At 40.4% G+C, this 13,763-nt stretch overlaps 1 protein-coding gene across 1 annotated transcript in view; it reads right to left on the minus strand.

Annotated features, from left to right (window-relative positions):
* The window catches only part of SCEL (sciellin), a 95,705-nt gene extending 82,246 nt beyond the window's left edge, over window positions 1-13,459 (minus strand). The window contains exon 1 of the mRNA XM_072344898.1: window positions 13,358-13,459. Coding sequence (XP_072200999.1) covers window positions 13,358-13,384 — 27 coding nt within the window. The 5' untranslated portion in view covers window positions 13,385-13,459. The remainder of the gene's footprint in view (window positions 1-13,357) is intronic.
* Between the last annotated feature and the right edge of the window lie 304 nt (window positions 13,460-13,763).

Below are 13,763 nucleotides of genomic sequence, written 5' to 3' on the forward strand. Positions count from 1 at the left end.
CAGTATTCTTACCACAAGGAAGTAAAAAGTTAATATTAAACTCTGACCATTCTGTAGGAATTCATTAAGACAAACACATTGCTGTTTTGACTGTTTTTTCCTCATTTTATTAGAAGATAAATTTAGTTCTGATACATGCGGAATCACTAAAGCATGTTAGTAACTGCTTTAGCTAGGTGTTAATTCAAGCCCCGAAACAGAAAATAAATTTGCATGTCTTGGAGCCAAAACTGATGTGGATATTTTCCTTTCAAGAGAATTAACTAAATTGAATGTTGATTTTTATCCTACATCTACTTTCGCTGGTTTCTTTGTTTCCTGTACCAACCTGTTCTGCAATGGCATTTGCATCCATAAATAACGCACTAGATTCTAATGAAAGATAAAAGATCTTAAAGTGTTTTTTACTGCAAGATGAAATTACTTCAGCCATTACCTCTTCACCACACATTGATTAAAATGCCATACCAAATAACAACTTATAATGACATTTTAGAGTGCAGGGAACAGATGTGTTTGGGGAGTGTAGGCTCCCCTAAGCAATTTGTGTTCTAACAGGGGTCACAGAAAAATGGCCAATCTGACAGAAATATCTTGAAAGTTGGTTTAAATTAGTCAGAGGAGAGAAAAGCCAATGTCCTGCCTCACCAGAGCATCTTGACAAAGCAGCTGCTACCTTTGTGCATTTGAACTGAATGGAATGGGGTTGCTGTCTGACTGCACGCCACAGCAGAGCCAATCATGACATGTCTCGAATCAACTGGTGATTTCATATTGCAGGAAGCCAAGGTGTGGAATGACTGTATACTGCAAAACACCACATACCACAGATGCGCCAAAGATGTGTGTAAAGCAAAAGATGAGCAGCAGATAGGCAGCCTTCAGACTGGACCCGTTTTCTCTCTACCTAAGGGGATGCTGTGGTTTTACCCAGCAGGTGGCCCAACATTACACAGTCATTTGCTCACTCCTCCCCTTTCCCAGTGGGGTGGGGGAAAGAATAAAAAAAAACAAAGTAGAACTCATGAGCTGAAATAAAAGTATTTACTACGATAGAGGAAAGGAAAATAGTTATGACTATACACATGTATAAGCAGATATAACAAGTGGTGCACAAGCACTTACTCACCAACCTCCAACCAAAGCCCACCTAGTCCCCTGAGCAGCAGAAGGAAGCCAGATGAACACCTATCCCCTTCAGAATTTGTTTTGCATGATGTCATACAGTAAGGAATATCACTTTGCCTAGTTTAAGTCAGCTGCCCTAATTCTGTTCCTTCCTAGCTCCTTGGGCCCTTAACTGAGAATGGCTTTGGCTTTATACAACACTGCTAAGCTGCAACTATAAACATCAGTGTGTTATCAGTATTGCTTTTCTCCTAGAATCAAAACAGTATCATACCAGACACTCTGAATAATTCTGTCCCAGATGACAGGGCACAGAGACAGAATCAATATTCTGATAGACTGCATCCCTCTGTATCCAAATCTGCAACATCAGATCTGCTTGACACCCTCTACCCAAGAAGATGCTCAGACTTGCCAGTTGCTTTCTTGTTTGAAGGATCTTCACATTGACCTTCTGTTCATATCCCAAAATCACATCAAATGTAACTTCATATCTTTCCTTCGCCTCATGTGTCCACAAATCCCAATCTGGTACTTACTTTGAGAATGAGACTAAAGAACAATAAAGTGAGGTTCCATAAAAATAGCAATTGAACACCTCTAGAAAGGTAATGTATCCATTGACCTGTAAGTCACACAGAGAAATCTAATATCTTTATTGATGACGCTGCACCTCAAATACTGTGTTCAGTTCCGGGCCTCTCACTACAAGAAAGACAGTGAAACCCTGGAGCATGTCCAGAGAAGATCAACAAAACTGTGAGGGGTCTGAAGCACAGGTCTTAAGAGGAGCAGTGAAGGAAGCTGGGATTGTTCAGTCTGGAGAAGAGAAGGCTCAGGGGAGACCTTGTCACTCTTCACTACTAACTGTAGGGAGGTTGTGGCAAGGTGGGGCTTGGCCGCTTCCCTGAGGTAAGTAGCAACAGGACAAGTAGTGATAGCCTCAGGTTGTACCTGTGAGGTTCAGTGTGAGTATTATGAAAAACTTTTCCGAAAAAGTGGTCAAGCACTGGAATGAGTTGCCCATGGAGGTGGCTGATTCCCCATCCCTGGAGGTGTTTAAGGGAAGGGTAGGGACGTAGTTTAGTGAATGTATGGGAAACTGTTGATCACAGCCTGAACCTCTGATTAATTACCTGAGGCAAGCAATGAGTCAGCTACAAGATCACAGGTAAAGGGCCGGAAGCCTTACGTGGAATTAACAATATTCTGGTCCCAGAAAAATGTCCAGTTATGACCCTACTTGACACAGGGACAGAAACATTGATAATTTACAGAGATCCGACTAGGTTTAATGGTGATATATTAATGATTGGAGGTTTTGGGAGACAGACCATTCCAGTCTCCCAAACCTGGTTGAAACTGGGGGTTGGGCGTCTCCCACCATGGCAATATAATGTATCTATTGCCCTGGTGCAATAATATATTCTGGGCATAGATATCCTATGGGGTCTGGCTCTCCAGACAACTGAGGGTGAGTTCAGGCTCTGACAAAGTTGCATTAGTGTCTAGGCGGTGCAGGCAATATTGAAAGGCCATGTAAAACATGAGTCTATTTGTCTGTCGAAACCTCACTGGATTACTAATGTAAGGCAGTATAGACTCCTGGGTGGGCAAGATGAAATATCAAGAATGGTGCAGGAATTGGAAAAAGTAGGTATTATAAGACCTGCACATAGTCCATATAATTCCTCCATATGGCCACTGTGGAAGTCAGATGGAACATGAAGAATGACAGTAGATTACAGAGAATTAAACAAGGTCACGCCACCTATTCATGTGGCCCTACCTAATATTGCCTCCCTAATGGACACATTAAGTAGAGATATTAAAACATACAGTATGTTTTTGATTTGGCAAATGCATTCTTCAGTATTCCAATTGCTGAAGAATCGCAAGAACAGTTTGCATTCACATGGGGAGGCAGGCAGTGGACCTTTCAGGTCCTGCCACAAAGGTATGTATGTTCACCGACATGCTGTCACAATCTAGTGGCATGTGACCTGGCTAAATGGGAGAAACCAAATAATGTCAACTTATATCACTATATTGATGATCTCCTGTTAACATCTGACTCATTAGAGGCAGTAGGACAAGCAGCAGATTTGTTAACCACCTTTCTACATGAAAGAGGATGGGGTGTAAAGGTGCAAGGCCCATGGCTGTCTGTGAAATTCCTGGGGGTAGTTTGGTCAGAGAAAACCTGAGAGACCGAGATCATTGCCCAAAACAACAGCCCACATTGCTAGAGGATACAGTCCTCTCCAGCAATGGCAGGTTGATTACATTGGGAGAGACTCTATGAAACCCTGCAGGACCTGAACGAAAGTCCTCGAGATGGCAGACCCAGTGCCCAGAAAATGCTACAGACAATATGGGCCTCCCCACTTAGGATCCAAATTATGGGCACTGATAATCAGGTAAGACCCCAGATTGGTAATGAAAATGATCTTGAAAATGATCTCGGTACAAGCTGAAGTGTTGACCCAGGACAGAAATATGGCCTGTATCTTGCCCTGGAGGGCAGACCTCCCCATCCTAGTACCTTTGGAACATCTGTATTACTCTCCCTGAATCTTTGAGCCTCCAGGACCACTGGAAGGAACAAAATACCCTAAAAGCATTCCAGTGTTGCTGCCACATCATGCGCAATACCCTGTGATGACCTACATGGGACTGATGAAACATAGATGGACGTGTACCTCATGATTACATGCCTCCAGTAATACCGATCAAGTGCTGGCTGACGTATTCGCCAATTAAACCGACTTATCCCGGGACTGTCTGGGGGAGAGACACAAACATGGATGCCATGATGTCTTCTCTCAATTTATTGTTGCATCACATTCCTTATATACTATCCTAAATCCCGCGCAGACGCGTACACCCACTGCACGCGAGAGAACCTGTACACACACCTACCTAAACCCCCCGCCCACTAACTCTTAAGCTACAGGCCTAACTTAGCTATTCTAGAACACTCCATCTACTCAGAACTACTGTATGCACTCATAAATCCTTGCTAAGACAACTCAGTACCCCAACAGCTGGCTCACAGAAAAACATGAACCTTCACCTATCATCACTCAAATTGCGTCAAGACATATCGCGATGGGAAATCGTATAAGTGTCATGATGTGCTGGATCTCTGTAATAGGGGAAAGCTCACCTAATCATTGGTTCACACTGTGAAGGGGTTGGGTGTATGAAAAACTGTTGATTGCAGCCTACACCTCTGATTAAATGCCTGAGGCAAGCAATGAGTCAGCTGTGGGAGCACAGGTGAAGGTAATTCAGCTGTGCTACCGGAAAGGGTGGATCTTGGCTCCACCTCTTCCAGATCTCATTTAAGGGCTGACTACCACTAAGGCAGGATCTTTTTCTCTGGAGATTGCTCCTTTGTGGAGTTTACTGTGAGCTTTCAACATTGGTGAGCATTTTCCTCTTATCACAGATTATCTTTCTATTATGATAATCTTTGATATGAAACATCTGTTTAACCTCTGTTTCCCTACTGACTGTACAACTGTATAACTGCACAGTGGGTAATATTGGTGGTACATGATGGTTGCACTAGATGATCTTTTCCAACCTTAACAATTTTATGATTCTATGAAATGAATGATAGGTAATATTGCACTGTGGCACAGCTACAGAAAGAGACGGAAGGAACCCAGAGTAGTCAGGTACTGTGAGGATTTATCTAGAAGGGGGATATAGTGGATTTGTCCTCAGATTCTCTCAGAAGGAACTGAATTTCAGCTTCTCAGTGCTTGAGTATGTTCTGAAATGATATATTAAAAATAATAATAACAATAAAATAAAAGGAAGGGGAACATCTCCATGTTATGACTTCAGAATGAATGAACATGTTCACTATGAAGGCAGAACCTTTGCTTTGAGGAGATGAATCTTAGTGGTAGGCCACAAGCACATAGAGGTGGTTAACACCTCTATGTATTAATCATACCCCCTGTGGGAGGATGTCAGGCACACTTGTAGGCCAGCAATACTCCTGCTGCCTACTCACTGCTCAGAATGCTCTGGATCCAAACATCCAGGCATTTCACTATTTAGAGAGACTATACATGCAAATTAGATCCAGCAGTGTACCTGAAATTCATCTATTTTGCTGTCTTTGTATCTGGGTTCCTAGGATCACTTTACCTCTCTTCAAATGATGTTCTTAAAGGTTTTTTGTAGTCTGTTAAGAGACTTGGCTCTAAAGACTGAATTACCTTTCTGGAGATACCCCAGGAGCCCATTAGAGTTCCCAGATCTAGATGCACGCCCAACTATACATAGTCCAGCCCTAAGACAAGCAAAACCCTTAAACAACACACCAATGCCTGCCATGTTTTCCAGGTGGGTGAGACACAGGTGCAGAAGATAGAAGGGCATCATCATGTTCTCCAGCAGCTGTCCTCTATATGGGTAATCTACATACAAGCCACATGGCTTTTTTTTCAAAATACATTTCTTATATCATCATTATATTACTGAGCAGAAGCATGAAGGATAAATAAATTAACAAACATTCACTGAGTTACATGTGGAGTTAAATTAAGAATGGCTGCAAGCAGAAATGTCGCTACCTCACCTCACTGCCTTCTTTTCCTTTTATAATTCTTTTGTGTGGGAAGAGGACTTTCTTTGGAAATTATTTGTGTTTTTTATTTCTCTGTTATATGAATTATCACAGTGTTCTTAACATATTACCAGCTTTGAATGGAAGATTCCAATTTTTTTTGCCATAATAATAGAGGGTTATATTTTGCCCAAAGTTTTGGAAAACTTAAGAGGTCATTTATAAGACAAAGCCTTGCAAAAACTGAATTGCTCAAAGATGTGAACTCTGGCCAATCAGATGGCCCTAGCCTGTCCATTAAATGACATTCCTGATATGTAATTCACTTTTAAGGTTCAGAATGACAAGGAAGCCTAGATAAATTCTTAAATTTCTCCCAATGAAACAACTGAAAATTTAAGAAATGTAATCAGGGGAATTAATGAGGCTGCTGCAATATTTGGTAATGTGAATGAGACCACAGTAACAAGAACCTTGTACTGATTTGTTTGTTTGTTTAAACATCAAAGCAATATTGTTGAGACCTGTGATACTGTGTAGAAAAAGAATAACAAAGCAAAATTCGCAGGAAGAAATAAGGCACAAAACCAGTCATAGAGCACTTGCTGGCAAATTAGATAATGTGTCTGGCCTGGCTGTGTCCAACATCTCTGCTACATTTCCTGACATACAAGTCAGTCTTTCTTTCAACACTTGCTCAGTGCAGCACCCTTAGGAAAATACTGTGAAATCTGTAACACTTCAGAAGTATAGGCAGAGACCATGAACAGAGTGAAGGAACTCCTGAATCCTCCTGACGGATGTTTGTGTTCCACCTACTCTCTGCTCCCTCTTAGCTTTCCTCCAGCCCAGTCAGAAGTGCAGAGCCTTGCCAGACCTTCTGCTAAACACTTGGCTCACTCTCCCCAGCCACAACGCATGCTGACACTGCAAACTGTTCTCACCACTCAGTTCATTTCCTTTTTTCTTATCTAATTTATTCACATCCTAGAAATTCTGTCTTTTAGAGCAGTAGACATAATGCCACTGGACCTTAAGAGAAGGAATGTTAATAACTATTTATTTTCATACTGACATTAAATAGATATGTTATGAGTCTGACTTATCAAATGACTTCTCTACAAGTTTGCTATTTACATATTTACATTCCACAGGCAAATGAAAGAATGCAAATATTTACACTCCATTGGAGCAGGAGATCTAAAAACAATTAACAGAAAACAAGTTTCCATTTTTGCACTGAAGACTGTGACCTCTTGCTCTCCTGGAGTAAATGTCTCCATTTTCTCTCTGGAGACTTGACAGATAATGAGTGAGTTAATGCACCTGGCAAGCACAAGTTCCGGGTAGAGCTGAGCTGCTAGTTGGGGTTGCTCCTGTAGCCCAAGTGCACAGACTGGATCCTCCATGGGGTGGGACATCACTGTATTCTCACAGCTAAAACATGGAACTGAATCCAGTGATGAAAGCATGCTCCAATAAGCATTATGGGTGGAACTGAACCAACTCTCACTACCTCCACCCAGCCAAGCCTTTGAGCACCATGGTACCAGGGGATGAACTGTCAAAATACACGGCTACCTCTGCAAATACTCCCTTAGCAGCCCACACAGTTACTCCAGCACTAGAGACACACCTGTATATAAGTGGCTACATCAGCTGTATCCAAATGCTAAATGCTAAGGGCTGGGCTGTGTGAGGGGGAGGGTGGCAAGCTGTAGGACACAATTCACTTGCTTGAGAATCACAAATCCATTCCCACAGCAGGTGATAGCACCAGCACAAACTCATCCCTTTGTGGCTGGATCCTTACAAGCAGGCTGTAAACAGGCCAGCCCCAGAAAGCCTATAACTGAAAGAAGTATGGCAATGCTGAGAAACACAACTTATTTCCTCCTAAGTCTTGGCTTGAGAAATAGTACCAGCTGGGCTTTATTTCTTGTTTGCTTGTTTAATCACTGTGCTGAATGCTGTAGGTCAGGTTTGGTTAAGTACCAGCATAGCTCCAGGGCTTCATGCTGATTCACAGATTCCTGCACTCCACAATCTACTTCTTCATGTCTGGTGACTCCTCCCTAATTCATTGCCCACTTTCACCCCTTATAATCAACAAAACAGAGCGGTGTGGTTAGATCAGTATCCACAGGTTATATAGCTGGAAAGATTATCATGTTAGAAAGGGATAATTGGAAATAGATGAAAAACACTCACTCCTTTCATAGGCCTGCAGGAAATACTCCAGGAGCAGCAGTCTTCAGAAAGAGATCCTTCCCCAATGTCAATCGGCCCTTAAATGGGGTCTAGGTGAATTGCCTTCACCTGTGCTCCCACAACTGATTCAGTGCTTGCCTCAGGTGGTCAATCAGAGGTTCAAGCCATGATTCAGCAGTTCCCATACACACCCCAATGCCTGTTTTTATTTTCTATGCTTTTCATGCTTTTGTCCAAATGCTTTATTGTGTGTATTTTACAGATTAATATATATATATATATGTTTTTTAATCTACTCTTTTACATTTATCTTATCTTTTTCATGTTAATTGCGGTGTTTGCAACAAGTGTTTGCAACAATGCATCTCACAAGATCACTAACACATTCAAGGTTTTTTTTAAGATTATTAACAGCTTTCCCCCCCTCCCCCCCCCCCAGAGATTAACAGACATCTCCTAAATTCAATAGATTATCTCATGTTGAATATATTCTGTAGTTTTCTTAGATATTTTTCAACTTATGTCACAAAAGGTGTAGCCAAATCCACCTGGATTAAAAGAAATGTCTGTGCTTTAAGCAAGAGGTTGGAATAGAGACCTCCTAAGGTCCTTCTTACCTGAGTTATACTGTAGCTCTATGGCTACAAAGATCTCCTGCAGAGTACCATCAAATATCACACAGTATCATTCTCTTAGATCATCTTATTAAGATTGTTCAGGTTTACTGCTTACAAGGTTAGCTCAGAGACTAAATATCATCACTTGTTTTGGTAATAGCTGATGGAAATGTCTGTAGCTCTGGCTTGTTTCATATACTCTTTGCTATTGTGTAGACACTAGGGCACATTCATACTCTTGTTCTTTGCCTTCTGTCTCCTAGCAACTCCATCTGCTGCCTTATTTTGTACATTGGAAGTACAAGACAGATTTTTTTTATTTTTTTTTTTTTAGTTAGGAAAAAGCTGCTCCTTCCCTCTTCCAGCCTATCTTAACACACAGTTTTATATTTAAGATCCCTATTGTACAAGTGAAGATCATTTCATCCCGTGTTCAATCACAATGAGACCTTCTTTTCCATAGATCTAAGTCAGTCCTTTATCTGCAGGTTCTTGGCCACACAAGCATTTCAGTGACTACAAATATTGTCTGTTCACTTCAAGACTTGTTAATCCATCCTCAGCTTGGGGGAATGTTTCTGTTGTTTTTTACCCCTATTGTTTGGCCTTTCATGAGCTATAATTAGATGTCCTCTGGCATCCATAATTGATACAAATCTCTGTTGCTCATTCCCTGACACATGACACATTTCCCTGCCAGTGTTTGTGGAGCATGCTGTGAACTGAGTGGCACTGAGAAGTACATAATAAAAAGTGCTTATGCTGCGTATGCTTCTCAGTTACACACCCATTAATTTAACTCTTCTAGCTCTGATACTTTCATATCCTCGACTACTAGCGACTAAACATAACAGCAACATAATCACTCATCCAACTGATAAAACATCATAGCATTCAAGGCATCATTGCCTTCCTTAAAACATGTTGTAGTTGCACATGGAAGGGTAACATCTATCTTAATGACTGTTTACAGGGGTGGATAACAATGGGACAAAGGTGAATGATTTTAATTGAGACAGGGATGCTTACGTTAGATGCTAGGAGAAATTTTTGAGGGTGGTGATGCACTGGAACAGGTTGTCCAAGGAGGCTGTGGATGTCCCAACCCTGGGGGGATTCAAGGCCAGACTGGAAGTTGCTCTGGGCAGCCTGGTCTGGTGGTTGGCAACCCTACACATAGCAGGGGGTTGAAACTCAATGATCATTGTGGTCCTTTTCAACCCAGGCCATTCTATGATTCTGTGATCTATCTGCAAAGTAACAGAGAAAAACAAATACCTCTTTGTAGCCTAAAGGAAAAGCCTGATAGCTTTCAAGTATATTCAGTAGAATTGGAGCTGAAACTTTTTCTTTTAGAGGTTACTGGCTCCTAAGTCTGAGTATTCCCATCACTATTTTCAGTTCTTTTCATAGCATGTAATTTTCATATAATTTGGTCATCTCTCCCAAAGCCTCCCCCGCTGATCTCTATAACAGCTTCAGGCATTGTATTTTCTAATATCAGCGAAAAATATCATTGAGCTACTCATTTCTGGATGGAATTTGTGCCTAAATTTTGAAAAGATTGAGAGTGAAAAGTAGGCTACCTTTATGTATCCAGACTAAACTTTACCCTAAAACAGAAAATACATCAGAAAAGCTGGAAGTGCAACAGCTGGAAAGATTCTGTATTTGTGAACGTTTATGAATTTTCAGCTTTATAAATTGTCTTTCCTATAATTTTCTCTCTTGAGCTGTTGTACTGAGTTGTGACACTGAAGGTACATCAGTGTATGAAGTACAACAGTTTTAGGAGCACAAACTAAAAGAAAATGCAAACATCAAATTGTAAAACAACATATGGAGGTTCTCTAATGCTGTGTGCATAGTTTAGCTGTAGTCCAGCCAAACTATTTATTTTGACTTCTATATGTATGACTTTGTAAAAGGAAGGGCGAGTTTCAAGAAAATCTACATACTAATGGTGAGATGTACTGCCACAGTAGGTAGCAGGGGACTGCTGTCTGAATCTTCACTGGCAGGAACAGCACAAAAACCGTCCTAATGCCCCAGAAGGTTTCACCATTCTGAGAAGGCCATGGGGTCCCTGTTCAGCACCTTTCCTTGTCCTGTCTCTGCACACTCTTGTCAGATTAATTCATAACTTTATTAATATATTCTCTTTCTGTCATTAGAAAGTTTTTCCTGGTACCTAATCTAGCTCTTCTTACATAATCACAGTATCTCTTACCTTAAGTCCATAAGACAGAGAATAGATATAGATTCCACCACATTAGAAGCTGCTTTTGCCACTTAAACTTGTTTTATTTTAGGTCTTCTCTCTTGAGGTGGTCCAGTCAATCCTTCCTTACATATTTCCTAAGCATCTGACTGCTTTTGGTCAGAAAGTTTTAAATTATAGAACATCTGCAAAATCCAAAATAAAATTTAAAAAGTAACAGAAAGACAGTTTACCAGGGTTTTGTTTTTTAAAATATTCCTAAGCAATATCTAACGGCCAATGCCTAACAGTACATGTGATCCTAGTGCTGGTGAGGGGATGATGTAGTCAACTATAAAAACCCACTTCATCCCAAAATTCCCAAGTGGAGTCAATCTAGGATATAGCCCATCTGTCTTAATGCCTTCTTGAGGCCTACCAAAACTGTAATTAACAGAACCAATAATCCCCTAATTTAGCAGTGAGTAACAATGGCAGTGGGTTAATCCTCCAAGTGCTTCACCCATCTCACAGTAACAGCTAGAAAACAAGCATGGAATCCACTAGCTGTTTGTATTTACTCCTTTTGTAGTTGCCATTGGAAACAGGAAAATTACCGTGTAAAAAGTGCAATAAAACACTTATTGATTTTAATCAGTAAATAATATTTTGGTTTGAAAATAAATAACCCTAGCAGGAAAAAAGATGTATTGAAAAATACATGCTTTTAAAAATTTCTAATATTCACAGCTGCAATTTTCTATAATAGTGGACTAAAAGAACAGTAAATAATAGGCATCTGACCCTTGAATCATTATATATCTTCTATTTACCAGCTCAGTGTCTGCTGCATCATTTCTCAGACTTCAAAGTATCTGTGAAGAAGGACTAAGCATTTCTGAACAACGAAGGACTACTGGTATTGCAAAACAGAAGGGCACAATGAAATTGTTTTTTAATGTTATAGCAAGTTGAAGTGTGTGTGTGTATGTATGTGTCAGTGTTTACAGGAGTCAGAACCTTAACTTAAACCACAGAGAAAATGAAGTAATCTCTTCTTCCATAAGAAACAATGTTCTGGTATCCCAGCTTTTTCAGAGAGAAACACCCACAGGTACCTTTAGAAACCAGTTCAGGGAGACACTTGTCTTTCCTGTGCCCCACTGATATTTGGTGCTAGAGACTTCTTATTTCAAGACTTACCTCCTTAAAAAGAAAGGGTTGGATTATTCTCTCCTATTTACACAAATCAGGGGAAAAAGACCATGAATAGCAACACTAAAGCAAAAAGAGGATAAGACAATAGCTTTACTAGAGCTTTCTTTATCATCCTTTTCATTAAAGGGAATTAGAATTAACTATTCCAGTTTGAAGATAAATGAATATATCTGAATATAACCTTCTATTATTTGTTTCTAGGTTTTCTCTGTGCTTGTGAGAACTTCTATGAAGGAGCATTCTAAATGACTTTGTCCTAAATCATTAGAAAAACCTATATGTTTTAATTTAGAATCTGATTAAAACACTGTAGATCAGTATTTTCCCTTTGTTACGGGAAGTCCTACAACATTAAGGACTTCATAAGACTCAGTTATGTATTTTATATATATATTTTAAAGACTGAAGAACTAGAACCCTGAAGAGCCAAAATATTGAAGCCATGCTGTTACCTACTAGATTCTAGCTGTCCTCACATATCTACTCCCTGCCTCTATTTGGGATATCTATAGCCAAGACCATTTTGCTACTGAGAGAGCTAACCCCAAGCAGGATGGATTTCAGCCAGTCAGTGCCATTTGAACCCAAGAGTAGCATTAAATCCCAAATCCAGCAGTCAGTACTTCACAAAACATACCGAATCAGGGAGACTAGAACTGGGAATTGAAAGACTGGGACAGGGCTTCAAACTGATACGAAGGTGTATGCTATGTAGCCCCTTCCTACACACATGCTCAGTGGGTATGCTGTCAAGCCCTGACTAACCTATTGCATTCAGAGTATCAGTTTTCACTGAGCTTTAGGGAAAGATGATGAAGTTAACAAAGTAAAGGAGTGAGGGATGGTTTCTCTTCCTCCAAACTGCCCTCTGACAAAGGAGAATAACCTTTACTTGGCTCAGTCACAGCTAGAAGTGACTCTTTCAGCCAGTACTAAGCATGGAGAAGCATCCACTGATTCATACAAATTCAGAGCAATCGTCAAAGGTCATTCCTGTTTCTTGAAATATAGCTGGAGGATTATTCAGCTGCATTAGGTGATTTTGACTGCGTTCATGTCCCTCAAAACCACTTCCATCTTTCTACACAGTATGAATGCTATCCTCAGACCTTCCTATTTAATCATTTGTGCCTTGAATGAATGAACTAAAATGCAACAGAAATAGACAGCACAAGAATGAAGCCTGGTCTCCAATTTTGTTCATTATCCTAGATCCTGGTTTGATGCAAGTATGTCATGTAAACTAAGGTTAAATTTCTGTTTTTCTTGAACATGCCTTCTCCCCCCCACCCCCACTCTATTTCTTACTGACTAGCTCTTGGCTTGCTGAGTTTTTATCCTCTCCAATCTAATTCTATGCACACAGTACACACATACAGGCACATGCATAAATACCTCTGCAGGTGTGTGTGGTACCCTCATCACCTGGTGCTATGGAGGGATTTCACTAGGCAGCAATATCTTTGCAAGGCACATACTGCAACAGGATTTTTCTATGAATCTGCCCTGGCCTAGTAAGCTAGTTAGGTGCTTTGCAAAACATTAGCTCTGTTGCCTGGTTACAGCACACAATATTTCAGAGCTTGGACAAAATAGACCTAGGCAACCTTTTGCAAAAAATCATCTAAAAAAGAAAATCCCCATCAACTACAAAACTATTGTTCTGGTCTGAAAGAGGCCAGATTCTACAGAAGACATCACCTTTGCCAATAATCCCAGTAAAACTAGGCTTTCATGTTACATTGCATGTTGACAATTATGCCTGTTTGCAAGAAACCTAATTTTTGAAAAGATTAATTTA

This window comes from Excalfactoria chinensis, chromosome 1 (assembly GCF_039878825.1).
Source record: "Excalfactoria chinensis isolate bCotChi1 chromosome 1, bCotChi1.hap2, whole genome shotgun sequence".
In the NCBI taxonomy this organism is placed as follows: domain Eukaryota; kingdom Metazoa; phylum Chordata; class Aves; order Galliformes; family Phasianidae; genus Excalfactoria; species Excalfactoria chinensis.